The following is a 26054-nucleotide window of genomic DNA, read 5'->3' as shown; positions in this document are numbered from 1 at the left end:
TTCTCCCGGCAATCTTGATTCCAGCTTGTGCTTCTTCCAGGCCAACGTTTCTCATGACATACTCTGCATAGAAGTTAAATAAGCAGGGTGACAATATACAGCCTTGACATACTCCTTTTCCTATTTGGACCCAGTCTTTTGTTCCATGTCCAGTTCTAACTGTTGCTTCCTGACCTGCATACAGATTTCTCAAGAGGCAGGTCAGGTGGTCTGGTGTTCCCATCTCTTGAAGAATTTTCCACAGTTTCTTGTGATCCACACAGTCAAAGGCTTTGGCATAGTCAATAAAGCAGAAATAGATGTTTTTCTGGAACTCTCTTGCTTTTTTAATGATCCAGCAGATGTTGGCAATTTGATCTCTGGTTCTTCTGACTTTTCTATAACCAGCTTGAACATCTGGAAGTTCATGGTTCACATATTGCTGAAGCCTGGCTTGGAGAATTTTGAGCATTGCTTTACTAGCATGTGAAATGAGTGCAATTGTGCGGTAGTTTGAGCATTCTTTGGCATTTCCTTTCTTTGGGATTAGAATGAAAATGGACCTCTTCCAGTCCTGTGGCCACTGCTGAGTTTTCCACATTTGCTAGCATATTGAGTGCAGCACTTTCACAGCATCATCTTTCAGGATTTGAAATAGCTCCACTGGAATTCCATCACCTCCACTAGCTTTGTTCGTAGTGATGCTTTCTAAGGCCCTCTTGACTTCACATTCCAAGATGTCTGGCTCTAGTTGAGTGATCACACCATCGTGATTATCTTGGTCATGAAGATCTTTTTTGTATAGTTCTTTTGTGTATTCTTGCCACCTCTTCTTAATATCTTCTACTTCTGTTAGGTCCATACCATTTCTGTCCTTCATCGAGCCCATCTTTGCATGAAATATTCCCTTGGTATCTCTAATTTTCTTGAAGAGATCTCTAGTCTTTCCCATCCTGTTGTTTTCCTCTATTTCTTTGCATTGATTGCTGAGGAACACTTTCTTATCTCTCATTGCTAATCTTTGGAACTCTGCATTAAGATGCTTATATCTTTCCTTGTCTTCTTTGCTTAATTACTGCTGCAGACAATCAATTACTGTTGGAATCAATTATCAATCAGTCTTCTGTCAATTATCAATTCTGTTGAAAGTAACACAGCTGATGATGAGATCTACCTGATCCCTTGCCCCATCCCCTCACATTTCTCATTTGTGCAGTGAAGGGCTTGGAAGAGATTAGTCATTTCCATTGCAGTTCAGAAATATTGCATATTCAGCAATTAATTATCTTTTTCATTGTGAGGATTCCGGAGGTGCTTCTTTAGCTCTCTGTATGACTCTCCTTTTCCATTATATGTTCTACTTTAAGGAGCTAGGGGTAAGTTATTTACCAGTTACCATATGTTCTGATATTTCCTTCTTTCTTGAAATTCTGTTTCAAACTTGAAGTTGATTGCTCTTTATTTCTGTGCATAATCTTATCTATTTAAAAATCTGGGTTTCTTTTCCTGTAGGAGTATGCACAGCATATGTTGCCTTATTGTAAATTTGGAATCACATTGGCTTTCTCCAAAGCTGTAGAGTGTTTTCTAATTTAGAGCTTGACAAATAAGAAAATTTATCTTCTTCTGTAAAGAGTAGAATTCAAATTTTACAGCTATCTAGAGGTATCCTAACTTGACAATAATGTGGCCTGAGAATTTCACAGAGCTTGAAAATCTGAATATTGTAGAAAATCAATTACATATTTAATATTGACATTTGCAGAATAAATTACCACAGTGTTAACTTACTAATAAGTGGTTTTATATTCTAGGCTCTGAAAGTATATCACCTACACAGTAAACATAATAAAGTTTCAAAGATGAGCAAATAAACCTTTCAGAAAAGCTTTCCTTGAATGTATCTTGACTTTCTTTGTGAGTTTTAGCCTTAAGACAGTAATGTTCCTCTTTCTGGGAAATAGATAATCTTGTACTTGAGAAATACTTTGGTGAACATATTATTGTTATTATTATTATTTTTAATGACAATTTTTGATGATGTGCTAGTGTTTAAAATAACTTATAAGAACTAACCAATACCACCTACATATAATATATACAAAAATGGAAGAATTTTGGCCAACTTATTGTTTATAATTTTTCAGCTGGAGTGGATGGCAGATTCTACAACTTGTAATGATTTAGAGGGTTGAAGCAATATTTTAGAATAGAAACAATCTCAAAATTGGTGATATATAAAATATATTACTGTATTGAGTAAAATAAATTTGTTAACTTCCATTTTTAAGGATTATTATATAGATTCTCTGCAAAATTGCAAAGATTAATTTTTTCCTTTTCTCCTTTTATTTTTTTTAAAAAAATATTTAGTTTTGGTTGTACCGTGCAGCCTAGGGGATCACAGTTCCAGGACTAGAGTTTGAACCTGGGCCCCTTGCAGTGGACCACTGGATCACCAGGGACGTCTCCCTTTAAATTTTTATTTATTTTAATTTTAAAGTGAGAACCTGATTTAGAATCAGTCTCTCCTCCTCCTCCTCTTCTTCATGGCTTTTACTTTTTATATTGCCTTTACTATACCTGAATTTATGATGAAAAATAGCTGGCTAAAGTAATAATGTTTAAGAATTAAGTTTCGGGGTGGGGGAGGAGAGGGTAGGACAAATGGAGAGAGTAGCATGGAAACATATACATTACCACATGAAAATAGATAGCCAATGGGAACTGGCTGCATGACTCAGGAAGCTCAAACTGGTGCTCTGTGACAATCTAGAGGGGTGGGATGAGGTGGGAACTAGGAGGGAGGTTTAAGAGGGAGGGGGCATATGTATACCTGTGGCTGATTCATGTTGATGTACGGCAGAAACCAACACAATATTGTAAAGCAATTATCCTTCAATTAAAAACATAAAAAAATAAATAAATAAAAATTTGTAAAAAGAATTAAGTTTGGCAGACTCACAGACCTAGAGGATATATCTGGAGTTTCCAAGGGGGGGGTCAAGGTGGGAGTGATGGAGTGGGAGTTTGGGGTTAGCAGATGTTAGCTATTAAAAATAGGATGGATAAACAAGAAGGTCCTACTATATAGCACAGGGAAATATATTCAATATCCTGTGAAAAAAACATAAGGGAAAAGAACACAAAAAACTCTGTGTGTGTGTGTGTGTGTATAACTGAATCACTATAGAGCAGAAATTAACACAGCATTGTAAATCAACTATACTTCAATTAAAAAAAAAGTTTAGGAGAGAATGTGCAAGATGGCAGAGTAGAAGGACCCTGAGTTCACTTTCTCTCACTGCAGCTTACCCTGGGGACATAGATGCTGGTGGAAGTTATTTGGGGAGGGTGTTCTACTATGTGGACACTGGTGCTGGCAAGGGCCATTCTGACACCCGTGTTGGGACACCTCTCGCCAAGCAGCTAACTAGGCATGAACGCAGCCCCACCCATCAGCAGATAGGCTTCCTGAAGACGCCTTGAGCCCATTATCTGCCGCTGGACATCTCTGCCCACGAGCATGCACACACCAGCCATAAGAAAATGCCCGTCTGCGAACTGGCCCTCCCAGTAGCAGGCCAGCCCTCCCAGTAGAAGGCCAGCACAAGTTTCAAGAAAACTCAGGACCCACAGAAAAGTTTGTCAGGAACTGGCCTCACCCACCAGTGATCTGACACCTGCTTTAGGAGCCCTGGGGCCTGGCAACCTGACCTCAGGACCTGGTTCTGCCCATCAGCACCAGTAGGCTGGAACTTGCCCTAGGACCTGGTTTCACTTATCAGTGGGCAGGCAACATCCCTGGACCCTCAATGCACCCACCAGCGAGCCAGCACACCCTGGAATCCCCTGTGATTCTGTAGTCAGCTGCCTGGTGACCCACTTCTGCCAACTACTGGCCAGCAGCATCGGCCCAAGGCACACCAGGTAACCAAATAGACCAAGAGCCAACCAGGTTTGCTGGACCACTCACAACAGTCAGCCTGCCACAAGAGAAAGGCCCAGACAGACCCCTTAAGGAGAGCCCCTAGAGCATATGGCTCTGGTGACCACAGGGAAGTATGCTGCTGGGACGATGTTTCCTGCAAAAGGCTCCTTCTCCAAGGACTCATAAAAATAAAAACAAGTTAGGCAAAATGAGGTGACAAGGCAAAATATTCCAGATGAAGGGACGAGGCAAAACCCCAGAAGAACTGAGTGAAGCGGAGATAGGTACCCTACCCCAGAAGTGGTTCTGGGTAATGACTGTAAAGATAACCAAAGAAGTTGGGAGAAGAATGAATGCAGAGAGAGAGATGTTAGAAGTTTTTAGCAAAGAGTTAGAAAATACAAAGAACAACCAAACAGATATGAAGAATACAATAACTGAAATGAAAAATAAACCAGAATAAATCAAAAGTAGAGCAAGTAATACAAAGGAATGGATCAGCAAGCTGAAAGATGGACTGGTAGAAATTGCTGGTCCTGAACAGAAAAAAAAGAATGATGTTGATGTATGGCAAAACCAATACAAAATTGTAAAATAATTAGCCTCCAATTAAATAAATTTATATTTTAAAAAAAGAATGAAAAGAAATGAGCACAGTTTGAGACCTCTGGGACAACATCAAGAATCCTAATATTCTCATTGTAGGGGTCCCAGAAGGAGGAAAAGAGCAAGGGGCCGAGAACATACTTGAAATCATAATAGCAGGAAACATCCCCAACCTGGGAAAAGGAAACAGTTGCCAAGTCCAGGAAGTGCAGAATTCTATAGAGGACCAAGCCAAAGAGGAACACACCAGGAGGACATTGTAATGAGAATGGCAAAAATAAAATTTAAGGAGAGAATGTTAAAAGCAGCAAAAGGGAAAGTGAATCCTGAGAGAGCACCCAAGTGGAGTAGTAGGAAGAGTTCACCTTTTCTCCCAAGCACACCAAAGTCACAAAAGTCTGTAGAACAGCCATCATTGAAAAAGTCTGAAACCTACCAGAAAAGATCTCTACAACTTAAGACATAGAGAAGGAACCACAGCAAAGCTGGTAGGAGGAGTGGAGTCATGATATAATCAAATCTGATAACTTCTGGGTGGGTGACCCACAAGCTGGAGAATAATTATATTGCAAAAGTTCTCCCCAGGGTCTCCCTTACAGAGGACAGTCCCCACAGTGTCAGACCTATGAGGGTCTGACACTGGAAATAGGAGCCCCCAGAGCATTTGGCTTTGAAGCCCAGTAAGACTTGGTTGCAGGAGCTACACAGAATTGGGGAAAATAAAGATTTCACTCTTAAAGGGTACACACAAAATCTCACACACACTGGGGCCAAGGGAAAAAGCCACAATTTCATAGGAGCCTGGAACCAACTAGTCTTGGAGTCTCCGTGGAGGTGGTGGTTGCTGTGACTCACTCTGGGGAGACAGTGTTGGTGGATATGTCAGGGAGCACTCATCTGTGTGAGCTCTTCTGGAGGTTGACATCTTGGTATCAATACCTGGCCCTATGTAACAGCCTGTAGTCACCAGTGCTGGGACACTTCTGGCCAACTAACGGAGAAGGAGGGACACAGCCCCATCCTTTGACAGACATGCTGTTTAAAGACTTCCTATGCCCACAGCCACCTCTAGACACACGCTTAGACATGACCCTGCCCACCAGAGGACCAAGGCCCAGCCCCACCAACCAATGGGCAAGCACTAGCCCCTCCCACCACAAAGCCTGCACTAGCCTCTAGCCCAGCCTCACCCACAAGGGAGCAGACACTGGAAGCAAGAAAACTGTACCCACAGCCTGTGGGTAGAATCTGCAAATGCAGGCCAGACACTAACCTGGGACAAGCTGGCCCTTGACCCTTGGGTGACAAGAGAAGAATGGACTCCTGGAATGCACAGGTCATCTCCTACAGAGGGCCACTTCTCCAAATCAAGAAATGTAACTGACCTATACATACATAAAATGTAGTTTTGACACAATGAGGTGACACAGAAATATGTTTCAGAGGAAGGAACAAGATAAAAAACCAAGAAGAACTCAGTGATATGGAGATAGGCAACACCTGAGAAAGAGTTCAGGATAACTGTAAAGATCGTCAAAGAATTCAGGGTGAGAATGTAGAATGAAATTAGAGGCTTTAAAAGAACCTATGGATAGATCAACTAAACAGAAAATTAACAAGGAAACAAACTTTAAGTGATACAATAGACTCCAATCGATATCTATAGGACATTTCACCCCAAAACAATTTCACCTTTTTCTCAAGTGCACACGGAACCTTCTCCAGGATAGATCACATCCTGAGCCATAAATCTAGCCTTGGTAAATTCAAAAAAATTGAAATCCTTCCAGGCATCTTTTCTGACCACAGTGCAGTAAGATTAGATGTCAATTACAGGAGAAAAACTATTAAAAATCCCAACATATGGAGGCTGAACAACACGCTGCTGAATAACCAACAAATCAGAGAAGAAATAAAGAAATAAAAATATGCATAGAAATGAATGAAAATGAAAACACAACAACCAAAACCTATGAGACACTATAAAAGCAGTACTAAGGGGAAGGTTCATAGCAATACAGGCATACCTCAAGAAACAAGAAAAAACTCAAATAAATAACCTAACTCTACACCTAAAGCAACTAGAAAAGGAAGAAATGAAGAACCCCAGGGATAGTAGAAGGAAAGAATTCTTAAAACTTAGGGCAGAAATAAATGCAAAAGAAACAGACCATAGCAAAAATCAACAAAACCAAAAGCTGGTTCTTTGAGAGAAAGTTGACACACCATTAGCCAGACTCATCAATAAACAAAGGGAGAAAAATCAAATCAACAAAATTGGAAATGAAAATGGAGATATCACAACAGACAACACAGAAATACAAAGGATCATAAGAGACTATTATCAGCAACTATATGCAAATAAAATGGACAACGTGGAAGAAATGGACAAATTCTTAGAAAAGTACAACTTTCCAAAACTGAACCGGGAAGAAATAGAAAACCTTAACAGACCCATCACAAGCACGGAAATTGAAACTGTAATCAGCAATCTTCCAGCAAACAAAAGCCCAGGACCAGATGGCTTCGCAGCTGAATTCTACTAAAAATTTCGAGAAGAGCTAACACCTATCCTCCTCAAACTCTTCCAGAAAATTGCAGAGGAAGGTAAATATCCAAACTCATTCTATGAGGCCACCATCATAATACCAAAACCACCATTCTATTAGGCCACCACCTAATACCAAAATCTGACAAAGATGCCACAGAAAAAGAAAACTACAGGCCAATTTCACTGATGAACATAGATGCAAAAATTTTTAACAAAATTCTAGCAAGAAGAATCCAACAACTTATTAAGAAGATCATACATCATGACCAAATGGGCTTTATCCCAGGGATGCAAGGATTCTTCAATATCTGCAAATCAATCAATGTGATACACCACATTAACAAATTGAAAAATAAAAACCATATGATTAGCTCAATAGATGCAGAGAAAGCCTTTGACAAAATTCAACATCCACTTATGATAAAAAAAAAAACCTCCACAAAGCAGGAATAGAAGGAACATACCTCAACATAATAAAAGCTATATATGACAAACCCTCAGCAAACATTATCCTCAATGGTGAAAAATTGAAAGCATTTCCCTTAAAGTCAGGAAAAAGACAAGGGTGCCCACTCTCACCACTACTATTCAATATAGTTTTGGAAGTTTTGGCCACAGCAGTCAGAGCAGAAAAAGAAAAGGAATCCAGATTGGAAAAGAAGAAGTAAAACTCTCACTGTTTGCAGATGACATGATCCTCTACATAGAAAACCCTAAAGACTCCACCAGAAAATTACTAGAGCTAATCAATGAATATAGTAAAGTTGCAGGATATAAAATCAACACAGAGAAATCCCTTGCATTCCTATACACTAATAATGGGAAAACAGAGGAATTAAGGAAACAATTCCATTCACTATTGCAATGAAAAGAATAAAATACTTAGGAATATATCTACTTAAAGAAACACCTACCTAAATAATTTCACAATTTGTATGGAAATACAAAAAATCTTGAATAGCCAAAGCAATCTTGAGAAAGAATGGAATTGGAGGAATCAGCCTGCCTGACTTCAGTCTCTACTACAAAGCCACAGTCATCAAGACAGTATGATACTGGCACAAAGACAGAAATATAGATCAGTGGAACAAACAGAAAGCCCAGAGATAAATCCACACACCTGTGGACACCTTATCTTCGACAAAGGAGGCAAGAATATACAATGGACTAAAGACAATCTCTTTAACAAGTGGTGCTGGGAAAACTGGTCAACCACTAGTAGAAGAATGAAACTAGAACACTTTCTAACACCATACACAAAAATAAACTCAAAATGGATTAAAGATCTAAATGTAAGACCAGAAACTATTAAACTCCTAGAGGAAAACATAGGCAAAACACTCTCTGACATAAATCACAGCAGGATCCTCTATGACCCACCTCCAAGAATATTGGCAATAAAAGCAAAAATAAACAAATGGGACCTAATTAAACTTAAAAGCTTCTGCACAACAAAGAAAACTCTAAGCAAGGTGAAAAGACAGCCTTCAGAATGGGAGAAAATAATAGCAAATGAAGCAACGGACAAAGAATTAATCTCAAAAATGTACAAGCAACTCCTGCAACTCAATTCCAGAAAAATAAATGACCCAATCAAAAAAATGGGCCAAAGAACTAAACAGACATTTCTCCAAAGAAGATATACAGATGGCTAACAAACGTGAAAAAATGCTCAACATCACTCATGATCAGAGAAATGCAAATCAAAACCACAATGAGGTGCCCTCTCACACCGGTCAGAATGGCTGGGATCCAAAAGTCTACAAGCAATAAATGCTGGAGAGGGTGTGGAGAAAAGGGAACCCTCTTACACTGTTGGTGGGAATGCAAACTAGTACAGCCACTATGGGAACAGTGTGGAGAGTCCTTAAAAAACTGGAAATAGAACTGCCATACAACCCAGCAATCCCACTGCTCGGTATACACACTAAGGAAACCAGAATCAAAAGAGACACGTATGTCCCAGTGTTCATCCCAGCACTGTTTATAATAGCCAGGACATGGAAGCAACCTAGATGTCCATCAGCAGATGAATGGATAAGAAAGCCGTGGTACATATACACAATGGAATATTTCTCAGCCATTAAAAATAATACATCTGAATCAGTTCTAATGAGGCGGATGAGACTGGAGCCGATTATACAGAATGAAGTAAGCCGGAAAGAAAAACACCAATACAGTATGCTGCTGCTAAGTTGCTTCAGTCGTGTCCGACTCTGTGCGACCCCACAGACATCAGCCCACCAGGCTCCCTGTCTCTGTGATTCTCCAGGCAAGAACACTGGAGTGCGTTGCCATTTCCTTCTCCAATATGCATATATATGGAATTTAGAAAGAAGGGAATGATAACCCTGTATGCAAGACAGCAAAAGAGACACAGATGTATTGAATAGTCTTTTGGACTCTGTTGGAGAGGGCAAGGGTCGGATGATATGGGAGAATGGCATTGAAACATGTAAAATATCATATGTGAAACGAATTGCCTGTCCCGATTTGATGCGTGATACAGGGGTACTCTGTATCATGATGCTCAGGACTGGTGCCCTGGGATAACCCAGAGGGATGGTATGGGGAGGGAAGTGGGAGGGGTGTTCAGGATGGGGAAGACATGTACACTCATGGCAGATTCAAGTCAATGTATGGCAGAACCAATACAATATTGTAAAGTAAAATAAACAAAATTTTTAAAAAGTATTAGAAAATATAAAAGCAAGGGAAGAGCAATAGGTAACAATTAGGGAATTCCCATAAGGGTGACTTTTCAACAAAAGCTGCAAGCCAGAAGGGAGGGGTATGATATAGTCAAAGTGATAAAGGGGAATAACCTCCAATCAAGAATACTCTACCTGGCAAGGTTCTCTTTCAGATATTTGATAGATTAAAAGCATCACAGAGTTCAGCACTACCAAAATAGCTTTACAACAAATGTTAAAGGAACTTATCTAAGTGAGAAAAGACTATGACTAGAAACATGAAAATTATGGAAAGGAAAAATTCATCAGTAAAGGCAAACATATGGTAAAGGTAGGAAATCATCCACTCAAAAAAAAAAAAAAAAACTAGTAGGGTTCTTAAAAGACAAAACTAGTAAAATCATCCATAACTACAACGAGCAGCTATGTGATCCACAAAACAGATGTAAAATACATCACAAACAGTAATCATGAGGGTCATAGAGTACAAGTGCAGGGTTTTAAAGATGTATTTGAAATTAAGACATCAGTAATTGTATAACCATCATATATATATATATATATATATATAGTATATATATATATATACTATATATATATAATGAGTGAAATATAAAAACCTCATGGTAACTACAATCTAAAAATCTGTAATAGATATACACACACACAAAAAGAAAAAGGAATCCAAACCTAACAGTAAATATAGCCATCAAATATAAGAGAACAGAGCAAAAGAAGAAGAAGAACAACAACAAAAAACTACAAAACAACCTCACAAAGAATTTTTAAAAGGCAATAAAAACATATGTTAAAATTAAACATATGTTGAAATTAGTTTCAATGTAAATGAGCTAAATGCTACAATGAAAAGACATAAAGTAGCTGAATGTAAAAACAGGCCTGCCAACAAGAGATTTGCCTCAATCTAAGGAGACACAAACTGAAAGTGAGAGAATGGAAGAATGTATTCCACTCAAATAGGTTGCAAAGAAAGCCAAGATAGCAATAGTTGTATCAGAAAAAAGAGACTTTACAATAAAGACTGGTAAAAGAGACAGGATATTACATTATTATCAAGGAATCAATCCAAGAAGAAGATATAAGAATTGTAAATATACCCCAACATAGGAGCATCTAAACACAAAAAGCAAATACCAGCAGACATAAGGGAGAAGTCAACAGTAACACAGTAATAAAGACAGTTCTAAGAGGGAAGTTTATAGTGATACAAGTTTACTTTGTCAAGCAACAAAAATCTTAAATAAACAACCTAACCCTACACATAAAGGGCCTAGAAAAAGAACAAACAAAACTCAAATTTAGTCAAAAGAAAGAAACATAAAGATATGAGCAGAAATAAATGAAACAGAGAGTAGAAAAAGAATAGAAAAAGTCAATGAAACTAATAGCTGTTTCATTGAAAAGAGAAAAAAAAATTGATAAACATTTTGCCAGATTCATCAGGAAAAAAGAGAGACAGTCCAAATCAATAAAATAAAAAATAAAAGGAAAAGTTAAACTGACACCACAGCAATTCAAAGGACCATAAGACACTACTGAAAACAACTATACACCAATAAGATGAATGACATATAAGGAAAGGACAAGTTCTTAGCAAGGTAGAATCTCTCAACTTAGAACCAGGAAGAAATAGAAAGTAGGAGCAGACCAATTACTAATAATGAAATTGTGTCAATAATTTTTAAAAAAACAAAAAACTTCCAGGAAACAAAAGTCAAGATCAGATGTCTTCACAGGAGGATTTTACCAGAGATTTAGAGAAGATTTAACAAGAAACTTTCTGAAAGTATTCCCCCCAAAAAATTGCAGAGGAAGGAATGCTTGTGAACCCATTTCATGAGGTTAGCATAACCCTGATACAAAGATATAAAAAAAAATTATAACTGATGAACATGGGTGCAGAACTCCTCAAGAAAATATTAGGAACCTGAATCCAACAATACATGAAAAGGGTTATAAAACATGATCAAGTAGGAGTTATTCCAGGGATTCAAGGATAGTTCAATACCCTCAAATCAATCACTATGATATACCACATTAACAAACTGAAGAATAAAACTATATGATTATTTCAATAGATGTAGAAAAAGGTTTTGACAAAGTTCAACATCCATGCATGATACAAACTCTCCAAAAGTGGCCATAAAGTGAACATACCTTAACATAAGAAACACCTTATATGACAAACCTACAGCTAACATACTCAGTGATGAAAAACTGAAAGCATTTCCTGTAAGATCAGGAACAAGACAAGGATGCTCACTCCCACCGTTTTTATTTAATATACGATTGGAAGTCCTAGCAACAGCAGTCAGACAAGATAAATGAAATGAATCCAGATTGGAAAGGGAAAAGTAAAACTCTCACTGTTTGCAGATGACATGATACCATACAGACAGAATTCTAAAGATGCCACTGGAAAACTACTAGAACTCATTAATAAACTTGGTAAAACAGAAGGATGTAAAATTAATATACACAAATCTGTTGCATTTTAATACATCTTAATGAACTATCAGAAAGAGAAATTAAGGAGATAATCCCACTTATCAAATTACGAAGAAAAAAATGCCTAGGAATATACCTACCTAAGGCTTCCCTGTTGTTCCATGTCCAGTTCTAACTGTTGGTTCCTGACCTGCATACAGATTTCTCAAGAGGCAGGTTAGGTGGTCTGGTATTCCTATCTCTTTCAGAATTTTCCAGTTTCTTGTTATCCACAAAGGCTTTGGCATAGTCAAGAAAGCAGAAATAGATGTTTTTCTGGAACTCTCTTGCTTTTTCCATGATCCAGTGGATGTTGGCAATTTGATCTCTGGTTCCTCTGCCTTTTCTAAAACCAGCTTGAACATCAGAGAGTTCACGGTTCACGTATTGCTGAAGCCTGGCTTGGAGGATTTTGAGTATCAGTTTACTAGCATGTGAGATGAGTGCAATTGTGTGGTAGTTTGAGCATTCTTTGGCATTGCCTTTCTTTGGGATTGGAATGAAAACTGACCTTTTCCAGTCCTGTGGCCACTGCTGAGTTTTCCAAATGTGCTGGCATATTGAGTGCAGCACTTTCACAGCATCATCTTTCAGGATTTGAAATAGCTCAACTGGAATTCCATCACCTCCACTAGCTTTGTTCATAGTGATGCTTTTTAAGGCCCACTTGACTTCACTTTCCAAGATGTCTGGCTCTAGATTAGTGATCACATCATCATGATTATCGGGGTTGTGAAGATCTTTTTTGTACAATTCTTCCGTGTATTCTTGCCACCTCTTCTTAATATCTTCTGCTTTTGTTAGGTCTATGCCATTTCTGTCCTTTATCGAGTCCATCTTTGCATGAAATGTTCCCTTGGTATCTCTAATTTTCTTGAAGAGATCTCTAGTCTTTCCCATCATTTTTTTTTTCCTCTATTTCTTTGCATTGATTGCTGAAGAAGGCTTTCTTATCTCTTCTTGCTATTCTTTGGAACTCTGCATTCAGATGCTTATATCTTTCCTTTTCTCCTTGGCCTTTTGCTTCTCTTCTTTTCACAGCTATTTGTAAGGCCTCCTCAGACAGCCATTTTGCTTTTTTGCATTTCTTTTCCATGAGGATGGTCTTGATCCCTGTCTCCTGTACAATTTCACGAACCTTATTCCATAGTTCATCAGGCACTCTGTCAGATCTAGGCCCTTAAATCTATTTCTCACTTCCACTGTATAATCATAAGGGATTTGATTTAGGTCATACCTGAATGGTCTAGCGGTTTTCCCTACTTTCTTCAATTTGAGTCTGAATTTGGCCATAAGGAGTTCATGATCTGAGCCACAGTCAGCTCCTGGTCTTGTTTTTGTTGACTGTATGGAGCTTCTCCATGTTTGGCTGCAAAGAATATAATCAATCTGATTTTGGTGTTGACCATCTGGTGATGTCCATGTGTAGTCTTCTCTTGTGTTGTTGGAAGAGGGTGTTTGCTATGACCAGTGCATTTTCTTGGCAAAACTCTGTTAGTCTTTGCCTTGCTCCATTCCGCATTCCAAGGCCAAATTTGCCTGTTACTCCAGGTGTTTCTTGACTTCCTACTTTTGCATTCCAGTCCCCTATAATGAAAAGGACATCTTTTGGGGGTGTTAGTTCTAAAAGGCCTTGTAGCTCTTTGTAAAACCGTTCAACTTCAGTTTCTTTAGCGTTACTGGTTGGGGCATAATAGGCTTGGATTACTGTGATATTGAATGGTTTGCCTTGGAGATGAACAGAGATCATTCTGTCATTTTTGAGATTGCATTCAAGTACTACATTTTGAACTCTTTTGTTGACCATGATGGCTACTCCATTTCTTCTAAGGGATTCCTGCCCACAGTACTAGGTATAATGGTCATCTGAGTTAAATTCACCCATTCCAGTCCATTTTAGTTAGCTGATTTCTAGAATGTCGATGTTCACCCTTGCCATCTCGTTTGACGACTTCCAATTTGCCTTGATTCATGGACCTGACATTCCAGGTTCCTATGCAATATTGCTCTTTACAGCATCGGATCTTGCTTCTATCACCAGTCACATCCACAGCTGGGTATTGTTTCTGCTTTGGCTCCATCCCTTCATTCTTTCTGGAGTTATTTCTCCACTGATCTCCAGTAGCATATTGGGCACCTAATGACCTGGGGAGTTCCTCTTTTGGTATCCTATCACTTTGCCTTTTCATACTGTTCATGGGGTTCTCAAGGCAAGAATACTGAAGTGGCTTGCCATTCCCTTCTCCAGTGGACCACATTCTGTCAGACCTCTCCACTATGACCCACCCGTCTTGGGTGGCCCCACAGGGCATGGCTTAGTTTCATTGAGTTAGACAAGGCTGTGGTCCTAGTGTGATTAGATTGACTATTTTTCTGTGATTATGGTTTCAGTGTGTCTGCCCTCTGATGCCCTTTTGCAACATGTACCATCTTACTTGGGTTTCTTTTACCTTGGGCGTGAGGTATCTCTTCACGGCTGCTCCAGCAAAGCACAGCTGCTGCTCCTTACATTGGACGAGCCTTACTGCTGCGGTTCCTGACCTTCAAGGTGGGATAGCTCCTCTAGGCCCTCCTGTGCCTGCGCAGCCATGGCTCCTTGGGTTGCTCCTCCCGGCCGCCGGCCCTGGCCTTGGGCTCGGGGTGGCTCCTCAGGGTCACAGCCCCTGGACATGGACTGGTTCCAGTTAGAACAGTTAGAACTGGACATGAAACAACAGACTGGTTCCAAATAGGAAAAGGAGTACGTCAAGGCTGTATATTGTCACCCTGCTTATTTAACTTACACATCATGAGAAATGCTGGACTGGAAGAAACACAAGCTGGAATCAAGATTGCCGGGAGAAATATCAATCACCTCAGATATGCAGATGACACCACCCTTATGGCCGAAAGTGAAAAGGAGCTAAAAAGCCTCTTGATGAAAGTGAAAGAGGAGAGCAAAAAAGTTGGCTTAAAGCTCAACATTCAGAAAACGAAGATCATGGCATCTGGTCCCATCACTTCATGGGAAATAGATGGGGAAACAGTAGAAACAGTGTCAGACTTTATTTTGAGGGGCTCCAAAATCACTGCAGATCATGACTGCAGCCATGAAATGAAAAGATGCTTACTCCTTGGAAGGAAAGTTATGGCCAACCTAGATAGCATATTCAAAAGCAGAGACATCACTTTGCCGACTAAGGTCCGTCTAGTCAAGGCTATGGTTTTTCCTGTGGTCACGTATGGATGTGAGAGTTGGACTGTGAAGAAAGCTGAGCACTGAAGAATTGATGCTTTTGACCTGTGGTTTTGGAGAAGACTCTTGAGAGTCCCTTGGACTGCAGGGAGATCCAACCAGTCCATTCTGAAGGAGATCAACCCTGGGATTTCTTTGGAAGGAATGATGCTAAAGCTGAAGCTCCCGTACTTTGGCCACCTCATGCGAAGAGTTGACTCATTCGAAAAGACTCTGATGCTGGGAGGGATTGGGGGCAGGAGAAGAAGGGGACGACAGAGGACGAGATGGCTGGATGGCATCACGGACTCGATGGACATGAGTCTGAGCTGGTGATGGACAGGGAGCCCTGGCGTGCTGCGATTCATGGGGTCACAAAGAGTCGGACACGACTGAGGTACTGAACTGAACTGAAGGCTTCCCTGGTAGCTCAGTTGGTAAAAAAAACCTTCTTGCAATGCGAGAAGAACCTGGTTCAATTCCTGGGTTGGGAAGATCTGCTGGAGAAGGGATGGGCTACCCACTCCAGTATTCTTGGGCTTCTCTTGTGGCTCAGCTGGTAAAGAATCTGCCCGCAGTGCAGGAGACCTGGGTTTGATCCGTGGGTTTGGAAGATTCCCCTGGAGAAGAGAAAGGCTACCTACTGCAGTATTGTGGTCTGGAGAATTCCACGGACTGTATAGTCCATGGGGTCGCAAAGAGTCAGACATGACTGAGTGACTTGCACTTTCACTTTTTTCAAGGAGATGAAAGTCCTGTACTTGGGAAACTATAAGACATTGCTGAACAAAAGTGAAGACGACACAAACAGATGGAAAGGTACACTGTGTTTATGAACTGGAAGAACTGACATTGTTCAAATGACCACACTACTTAAGGAAACCCACAGTTCAATATAGTTCCTATCAAAGTGCTAAGGACCTTTTCCACAGAACTAGAACATATAAAAATCTGTATGAAAACACAAAAGAATAGCCAAAACAATCTTGAGAAAGAACAAAACTAGAGAAATCAGGCTCCCTGACTTCGGACTATACTACAGAGTTACAATAATCAAAACCAGTATGGTACTGGCACAAAAACAAACACAGAGATCGATGGAAGGGTATGGAGAGTCCAGAAATAAGTCTGAGGTTGTATTGTCAAATTCACCTACAACAAAGGGAAGAATATACAGGAGATGGAAAAAAAAAAACAACAGTTTCTTAAGTAAGTGGTGCTGGGGAAACTGGACAGCTACATGAAAAGGAATGAAATTAGAACATTCTCTAGCATCTTACACAAAAACAAACTCAAAATGGTTAAAGACCTAAATATAAGACCAGAAACCATAAAAATGCTGGAAATAAAAATAGAACACTCTGACACAAATCATATCAATACATTTTTTGGATCTGTCTCCTAAATCAAAAGAAATAAAATATAAACAGATGGAACCTAATTAATCTTAAAAGCTTTTGGATGGCAAAGGAAACTATCAACAAAACAAAAGACAATCTATTAAATGGGAGAAAATATTTGCAAATTATATGACTGATAAGGGGTTACTTTCCAAACTATATAAACAGCTCATACAACTCAACATCAAAAAAAAAAAAAAGAAACAATTTAAAAATAGTCAAATGACCTGAATTTTTTTCTAAAGATAACCTACCGATGGCCGACAGGCACACGAAAATATACTTAACATGATAAGTCCTCAGAGAAATGAAAATCAAAACCACAATGAGATATCACCTCACAGTTTCAGAATGGCTATCATGAAAAAGAACACAAATAACAGAATATATATATATATATATATATATATATATATATATATATGTGGACAGGGAGGCCTGGCATGCTGCAATTCATGGGGTCGCAGAGTCGGACATGACTGAGCAACTGAACTGAACTGAAGTGAGGTATGTATATCTGAGTCACTTTGCTGTACAGAAGACATTAATGCAACATTGTAAATCAGCTATATTTCAGTAAAACTTTAAAAATAATGATAAAATAATAAAGAAAGTATTAAAAAAAGAACATAATAACAAGAGAATGGCAAAAATGTGGAGAAAACAGACCCCACGTACCCTTTTGGTGGGAATGTTTCCTATGGAAAACAGTATGGAGGTTTCTCAAAAAACCAGAACTACTGTATGACCCAGCAATTTCACTCCTGGATATTTACCTAAAAAACAAAACAAACAAACAAAAAATAAAGCACTTATTTTTAAAGATACATGCATCCAGTGTTCATAGCAGTATTATTCACAATTGCCAAGATATGGAAGCAACCTAAGTTTCTATCAAGAGATGAGTGCATAAAGAAGATATAGTGTATTTACTAAAAAGAAGTAGACTCACATATACAGAGGACAGAGTAGTGGTTATCAGTGGGGAGAGGATTGTGGGGAGTCACAAAATAGTTGTAGGAGAATAAGAGGTACAAACTATTATGTATAAAATAAGCTTCAAGGATATATAGTCCAGCACAGGGAATATAGGCAATATTTTATAGTAATTGTAAATGGAATATAACTTTTTAGAAATTGTAAATCCCTGTGTTGTATACCTGAAACATATATCAACTATATCCCAGTAAAAAATTTTTTTAATAATTGAGTTTTGGAAAACACTTCTAGAATATACTAGTTGCATGCCTTTTATCAAGCAGCCTTTTTATATGTTCATTACAGAAATGAGAAAATGAGAGCATTACTTCATACCAGGACAACTCAAAAAAGACTTATCTAAGCTTAATGGTCACTCCTAAGATTATACTGGAAAAATGAAAGTAATCTATATATTTTACTAACCCATAAGGCAAAAATAGTGAATATTTATAATTTTATTAGGTTGGATTTTCTTGTGCTTACTAGCATCATAATTGGAGAGTGAAGTTAACTACAATGGCTAAATAGGATATTACAAATTATTTTATTATAGTTATTTCTTTTACCATGGACTATTTAGAGAATATATGACATGATTTCCCAACCTATGTATTGTAATTCTTTAGTCTTTTGTATAGACATTGGTGAAAAATAGTGACTTAGATTTCATATATATATATACACACACACACACCCCCACACACACACACACCCATAAATAGAAGTGCCTGTCACAATTTTGCCTATAATAAGTGTTTATATTTCTTTATTACTTAAAAGGTAAGTTAATTTCCTTTTCAGCTTTCTTTCACAGTAAGGGCTATTTGGTATTTTTTTGATTATAGGGAAATAAGTACCTTGTGTAGGTGCTTGTCTTTGAAGTTACAAGTTCTGCTTTTAATAAGCATCATAATTGATGTTCAGCAAGTGAAATGTTATAGTAAAATATAGAATTTTTAGAGAAGAAATAATGGGTTTAGGATTAAGACTGTTATCTTTATACCTTCCCTACCCCCATGCAAAAAGAAACTACTGTGAAGATTTTAAATAAATATACGCATAACACCAAAAATGCTTCATTTATTGTAAATATTCATTTCTGTCTTGTCTGTCTGCAGCTTTTCCACTGTAAATGGGTTATATATTTGTTTTGAATTTTTAAAAAATAGTAAAGTAAGTTATTTTTTATTTTGTGGAGACTTTTTTTTTTTGGATTTAGCATTTGGCAAGCAGGATAGGAGTTTAGTTTCATACTTTGCATCATCTTTGTATCACCTCTCAATTGATAGGTTAAGAGCAGGCCTGGCTCCCATGTGGGGAAGGTAGTAACATGTCCATGCTGTGGATGGTGGCCTCTGTTGGGGTATTGTGTGAAAAGCCCTGGACGCTCTGGAGAAGCAGTTCTGGGCCCTCTCATCCCCACATCGATGGGGGACAGGTGAACCTGTGTGATCAGGTGTCTGACCTGCGCTTCACTCAGTTGGGGTCTATCCCCTCTTCTTCCTTCTCCTGTTCCTGCTTTCCTCATTTTTCTCTGCCCACTACTCTGCCTCCTCTTTTCTTCTTACTCATATGTTATTGGCAGTCAGTTTACTGAGAGGGTTTTCCCCTTTTCTCTACCCAAAGTCCTTTTCCTTGAAAGATTGATGGCATGCTTTGGGAGAGGAAGGTTACCGTCTGGGGGTGAGAGTGACCCATACATGGGCACAGTTGCTCTTGGCCATTGTGATAAATTGTGGTGACCAAAGGTATCCCTTTCTGAAATGCCTTAAATAAAATATTTGAATTGTAATAAGTGTGATATAAGTTCTGTACATGCACGTAAGACATGCCTATACATGCTTGTGTGGGTGTTGCAAATATTTCTTATGATTTTACTGGGGACTCCTATAGAGATTACTCTTTAGAAGTTGCAATTAACTTTAAAACTTAGAATTTAAAATATCTTTGGGAAATGTCCTCATATAGCAGATGTTACTGGGCAAGAAGGAGAGTGGTCTATGGTGAAATTAAGTGGGTCTGTCACTCAGCCTTGGTTTCCCTCTTCACTGAGGTCTGCTGATCTTCCACGATTTCATTTGAAGATTAATTAGAGAAGGGCCTTAGGACCTCATGGTCATCTATGTAATCCACTTTGAAATCCAAGGGCAGAGAAGAAGGGACACATAGTAGAACTAATAATGTGTTTCCATGGAGCGAGCTTTTAGAAGTAACAAACGAATACATTTTGCTGAGTTTGGTGGGTCTAGTTTTTGATGTTTGGAGTATCCCTGATTTTCTGTTCAACTGTGATGTCTGTGTTGCCCCCCAGGAAGTGTGCGACATGAAGTCTGAGGGTCAGGCCACTGTCATCCAGCGGCTGGAGCAGACCATCGAGGATCTGAAGACCAAGATAGCTGAGCTGGAGAAACAATATCCCGCCCTAGACACGGGTCTGGAAGCCCTCAAGCTGGGAGAAAAGGATGTCGGATATGAAAGGATCGTACAGGCCAAGTCCATCCAGACGTCCCCGATGGAAGACGGTGGTGTGCTGGCGCGTCCTCCTGGGGGGGCCCCGCTGGTGGGCCCCCTACCCTTGACCGCACATGGAGAATCAGCGGGGCTGCCCTTCTCTTCGGGACCTCAGACCATGTTCTGCTCAGAAATCTCTTTGGTCGTGTCTCCAAGGCGAATATCAGTTCAGCTTGATGCACAGCCATCCCTCCAGCCTCCACCGCCTGCATCCCTCCCCTGGTCTGACAGTCATGGACAGGCGGGGTCCCAGCCTTCCCATCCTCTTCACACTGGGTTTGAAACCAGCCAGGAGCACTCTGCTTTCCCCTACTCTGGAAACGGCTGTGACATCCCCACTGCACCACCTCTGCCTCCAGAGACCTCCCCTCTGATGCCTGGCGTGGGCGCCGAGGCTTCCCCAGCACCCCTGACCCCCAGTGCACCTGGGCCTGCACTGCCCAGTCCAGCAGGCCTCTCACCTCCTCCTCGTCTAGGTCCAGAGATGCTGCCACCCCCTCCTCTACCTTTGCCTGGAGTGGGAATTCCCCCTGCCCCTCCCCTTCCCAGGGTGGGGATCCCTCCCGCCCCTCCCCTTCCCGGGGTGGGGATCCCTCCCGCCCCTCCCCTTCCCGGGGTGGGGATCCCTCCCGCCCCTCCCCTTCCCGGGGTGGGGATCCCTCCCGCCCCTCCCGCCCCTCCCCTTCCCGGGGTGGGGATCCCTCCCGCCCCTCCCCTTCCCGGGGTGGGGATCCCTCCCGCCCCTCCCCTTCCCGGGGTGGGGATCCCTCCCGCCCCTCCCCTTCCCGGGGTGGGGATCCCTCCCGCCCCTCCCCTTCCCGGGGTGGGGATCCCTCCCGCCCCTCCCCTTCCCGGGGTGGGGATCCCTCCCGCCCCTCCCCTTCCCGGGGTGGGGATCCCTCCTCCCCCGCCCCTTCCCGGGGTGGGGATCCCTCCTGCCCCCCCTCTTCCCGGGGTGGGGATCCCTCCAGCGCCCCCTCTTCCCGGGGTGGGGATCCCTCCAGCGCCCCCTCTTCCCGCGGTGGGGATCCCTCCCGCCCCCCCTCTTCCCGCGGTGGGGATCCCTCCCGCCCCTCCTCTTCCCGGGGTGGGCATCCCTCCAGCGCCCCCTCTTCCCGGGGTGGGCATCCCTCCTCCCCCTCCCCTTCCCGGGGTGGGCATCCCTCCTCCCCCTCCCCTTCCCGGGGTGGGCATCCCTCCTCCCCCTCCCCTTCCCGGGGTGGGCATCCCTCCTCCCCCTCCTCTTCCAGGCATGGGAATACCCCCCACCCCCCCTCTTCCCGGAGTGGGAATTCCTCCTCCCCCACCTCTTTCCAGTGAAGGAATACCTCCTGCCCCACCTCCTCCTCCTCCTCCTCCCGGTGTGGGGATTCCACCTCCTCTAACCCCTCCGCCCCCACCCACTGCTGGATCAGGCCTTCCTCTCCCACGACAAGTTGGGAGTAGCACTTTACCGACACCTCAGGTGTGTGGCTTTCTTCCTCCTCCGTTGCCTCTTGGCTTGTTTGGATTTGGGATGAATCAGGAAAAAGGGAGTAGGAAGCAGCCAGTAGAGCCTTGTCGGCCAATGAAGCCTCTATATTGGACAAGAATTCAGCTGCACAGTAGAAGGTAACACCAGCGGCGTTCGTCTTTGCATAATTTGTCAACATGAGAGAAGTGGTTTCCTCTCTGTACCACTCCAAAGCTAGTCTGTAGATTTTTACATCAATATTTAGTGGAGCAATTTTAGACTTTTCTCCAGAAGTATCCAAGTGATAAATCATGTGTATCAATGTACACATTTCTATCTATATAGTTTTTTAAATTAATTTCTTTTTTAATTGAAGGATAATTGCTTTACAGAATTTTGTTGTTTTCTGTCAAACCTCAACATGGTTAATTTTTAATCGACCTTTTAAGGATTGATGGATAGATCTTTCTTAGCTTATGTGAGCTGTTGCCTTTTTGCAAAGCCTCACTCTGACAAATAACTTATAAAAGTAAATCAAATCATTAAACAGACAAACCCTTGAGGATGTATTCTGCATCCTTTTGAAGGCATGGTCTTGTTTTACTATTCAGAAAAGTGATACACAAAAATCCACGTGTGGATTTCACCCTGTGTGTGAAATGATTTAGGTCTGATCATTTCATGGCACTTCTATAGATGATTTGCAACACTGTGAGGTCACAAAATCACAGACTTACATGACTTTTACGAAAGACATGATATTTATAAAAGAATGCCTCCCAGCAGGTTTGCTGCTGGTGTATTACTTACCCATGGATGGTCCATAACCTGGTTCCCTGAACCCTGGGGTGGTGCCAGAGAAAACATGCCCTTTAAATTTCCCCTGGACTTTGTTATCCCGAGTTCTCATGACTTTGAACTTGTGGCTGTCTGTGATGTGGCACAGATTTAGAAATAGGATGTTTACTAGACTCATCTTCATTTCTTATATTAATTTTCTCTTATCTGAATCATAGTGGAGAATCACTGCTTCTAACTTTGCTGTTCATTCTCTGAGTACTTTTCCGAGTCACTCCTAATTGCTGAGGCATCATTTCCAGCTGTGCTCCAAACTCATTTTTTCCATATGCATTATATGAAGTTCTTTTATTTTGTTGTTTTGCTTTTTAAAATGAACCTTCATTTTCAGGTGGTACTACCTGTCTCTATGGTCACTGAGGAGTCAGATGACATGAGTGCTGGACAGTGGTAGGGAGACAGAAATGCCACTCTGTCGGCAGAAAGTGATTTATTTTTAACCCATGAAACTTATGGGTCAGGTTAGAATGTGAGATATCAGACATTTCTTGCCTGGAGATCCATACTAAAAAGGGTTCTTACATGTTTTATACAATGACTTGATGACTGAGAATTCCTGGCAATGCCTAGAAAGAATTCCTTTCTAGGCAAAGGTTCCATCCTGTGTTGATGCTGTTTCTCATCATGTTGGTTGATTAAACAAGTGCTGATCTTACAGAAAATGGGATGGGGATGGATCTCCCCCATCCCCAACCTCCCTTCATCCTCTCCTGGCCCCTCTGGTGCCTGTGTCCTCCTGTCCCTGCAGTCCAGCTTGACGCCTCTCTCATGGGTTTTTGCTTAACTTTAGAGACTCCAGTGCTTCACTTATTTGGGAAAAAATTGAAGAGCCATCCATAGATTGTCATGAATTTGAGGAATTGTTTTCTAAATCTACTGTCAAGGAAAGGAAGAAACCCATTTCTGACACCATCACAAAGACTAAGGCTAAGCAAGTGAGTATTCGTGTGTTTTCTGAAATTGGACAGTATTTTGGGTATAAGTGTGAACTTTCATTGGAGAAAAACTTTGACACCATTTTCAGGGCTGTGTCCATTCCACTGTCTGTAAGCAGATAGTAGGGGTTAGCGTTTTAGAACATGTGGTTAAATAAGACTTTCCCAGATAGAATAGCAAGTAATCATCTCCACCAAGTGATCATGTTCTATTTGATTTGTAGCCCCACGATCCATATTTCCAAGCTTTTAGCAATTGCTTGTTGTTATAATTAGTTGTCTAGAAACAAACTGGAAATCAAGCAAGAAATCCAGTCCTTAGTAACCGATCTCGTGTTTGGTATTTTGTTCCTATTCTAACAACTGAGTGCCCTGTAGAACCTAGCTAAATAATCACCTTGAACTTGACACAGAGAAGAGACTCTTGTATCCAGTTCCAGCATCTCCATTCTGTGTTAGATCCTTTGATGCATCCTGTGACACTTGAGTCCCAGAGAAAGAAAAGTGCATTTGGAAGAAAACATTTTCATACAATATTTTCCCACTGGTCCACACAGTGGCCTTGATCATGAACTAATTTTGTGTATCTCTCAAGGTAGCCATACAGGAAAGTATAGTAAAGCCCAGAACAATGAGCTCAGAAGGAAGACATTGCTGTTGGTGTTCATCTTTCACCCTGAAGAGGGGTGGTAGCAGCTCTGTCTTTTTGGGTGAAAGAAAGAGAATTGAGGTCTGAAGCCTCGGGACTCTCCTGGCACAGCTTCCCCAGATGAGTGAAAACTGAGGGGTGATATGGTCCTGTGAACTTCTGCTCTGACCTGGAAGTTGTAGCTAGATGTCTGACCCAGAGTTGTTTTCATCCGTATTCATTTCAGACTCACGCCACACATCTCTATTGCTCTGACACTCAAATGTGACACAGTGAATTTTTCAGAACCATTTATTGTGACACAGCTGGTTGCTGGTGACTTTTGATCAGAAACAATGGTAAACCTGCACCTTGTGGGCACTGAATAAACATTTGTTCTGCAAATAAACCAGGCAACTGTAGGAGGAGGACTTTATACATACCCATGACTATTCCTGATAATGGTTAAAGCCAGAAAATCACTTATCTCACAATAATCAATTTGGTCAAGGTGGCTCTGTCATGGAATAAAGGTAAATGGGGAACCACATTTTTTTCTGGCAGAGATAAATAGTCTAAAAATCTTTCCCACAGCATCTTTGTATATAGTACGCATAGACTGAGTCATCATGTCTCTTCTCGTCGATGGTACTGGTGATGGAAAAGCTGTTTAGGTGAGGAATATGGGCAGGGCAGCATATGCCATGGAGGGCTGGGCATCAGGGCCTTCACCGATCAAGCGGACAGGAATGACATGGGGCATCTGTTTTATGGGATGAAATTTTTGCCCTCCCTGCCTCCTATTACTTCCTTTCCTTTGTTAAGTGAACATAGACAAGGAAGCTGTCTCATAATGCCTGGAAATGTAGGATTTTATGATTGCTTTGAGATTATGTCCAAATCGTGAAGACAGCAACCTCAGCTAGTTGGCATGAGATGCCTCCTTTCATGCGAGCTGCACGTCTGAGTGGAGCATCAGCTCAGCACAGTTGCCTCACCCTGTCGTGAGCCTGTTCCGTAAACCATGGGGACAGGCCTTTGCCAGGGTTGTCATTTGTGCCCATTGGTGGTGGTGCAGCTGTTGACCTTCAGCTTCAAGACCGTTTGTGGACCCGTCTCCATCCTGACTCCCGGTGAGCTTGTCAGCATCTTCTTGGTCAGGGTCTAGTTCTCAGCCCTGCTTTTCAGATTTGTTTCTGGAAGGAAAAGTGTTTGTTTGTTTGTTTGTTTTTCTCATGTGTTGGTGAAAGACCAATCTACTACCAACAGTTATATGGCTGAAGAAAGTGATTTTATTTAACTGTGTTTTGTTTGGAAGAAAAATCTATCCATTCCATCTACTTTAAAATTTCCGTCTAATTTAAAATTTTGCTTAAGGAAAACATATTTTCCAGATACAGGCAATATGGGGTCAAGAGTGCCAGCCCTCTGAGCAGCTGAAAATCTCCATTTAAATTAGAGTCAGTCCTTTGTACTTGGGGTCCCTCTGTATGGTTCCATGTCCATGGATGCAACCACCCTAAGCTCGTGCAGCACTGCAATATTTACTATTGAAAAAAATCAGGATGTACGTAGACATGCACAGTTCAAACTGTTAACAAGTGGTTCCCCTTATATGCAGACATTCATTTCCAGCGAAATTAATAGCCATTAATGCTGTGACCTGGTTTTATGAAGATGTTTCAAGCTATTCTTCTCATATATGATGGAAGCTAAGAATTCTGGTTTTCTTTAAATAGTTCAAAATAGCTAAAATATTTTTTGTGATCTGTTGTCTCCTTGAAACTAAGAGTGTGGCTGAATGTT

General features: G+C 40.9%; 1 protein-coding gene across 1 annotated transcript in view; it reads left to right on the top strand.

Annotated features, from left to right (window-relative positions):
- FMN2 (formin 2) overlaps nucleotides 1–26054 on the top strand; it is a 354330-nt gene that overhangs the window by 129360 nt on the left and 198916 nt on the right. Inside the window, exons 5-6 of the mRNA XM_070289497.1 lie at nucleotides 20175–21985; nucleotides 23476–23620. Coding sequence (XP_070145598.1) covers nucleotides 20175–21985; nucleotides 23476–23620 — 1956 coding nt within the window. The remainder of the gene's footprint in view (nucleotides 1–20174; nucleotides 21986–23475; nucleotides 23621–26054) is intronic.

The sequence above is a fragment of the Ovis canadensis genome, chromosome 25 (genome assembly GCF_042477335.2).
Source record: "Ovis canadensis isolate MfBH-ARS-UI-01 breed Bighorn chromosome 25, ARS-UI_OviCan_v2, whole genome shotgun sequence".
Classification (NCBI taxonomy): Eukaryota; Metazoa; Chordata; class Mammalia; order Artiodactyla; family Bovidae; genus Ovis; species Ovis canadensis.
This window is presented reverse-complemented; position numbering and strand designations above follow the sequence as displayed.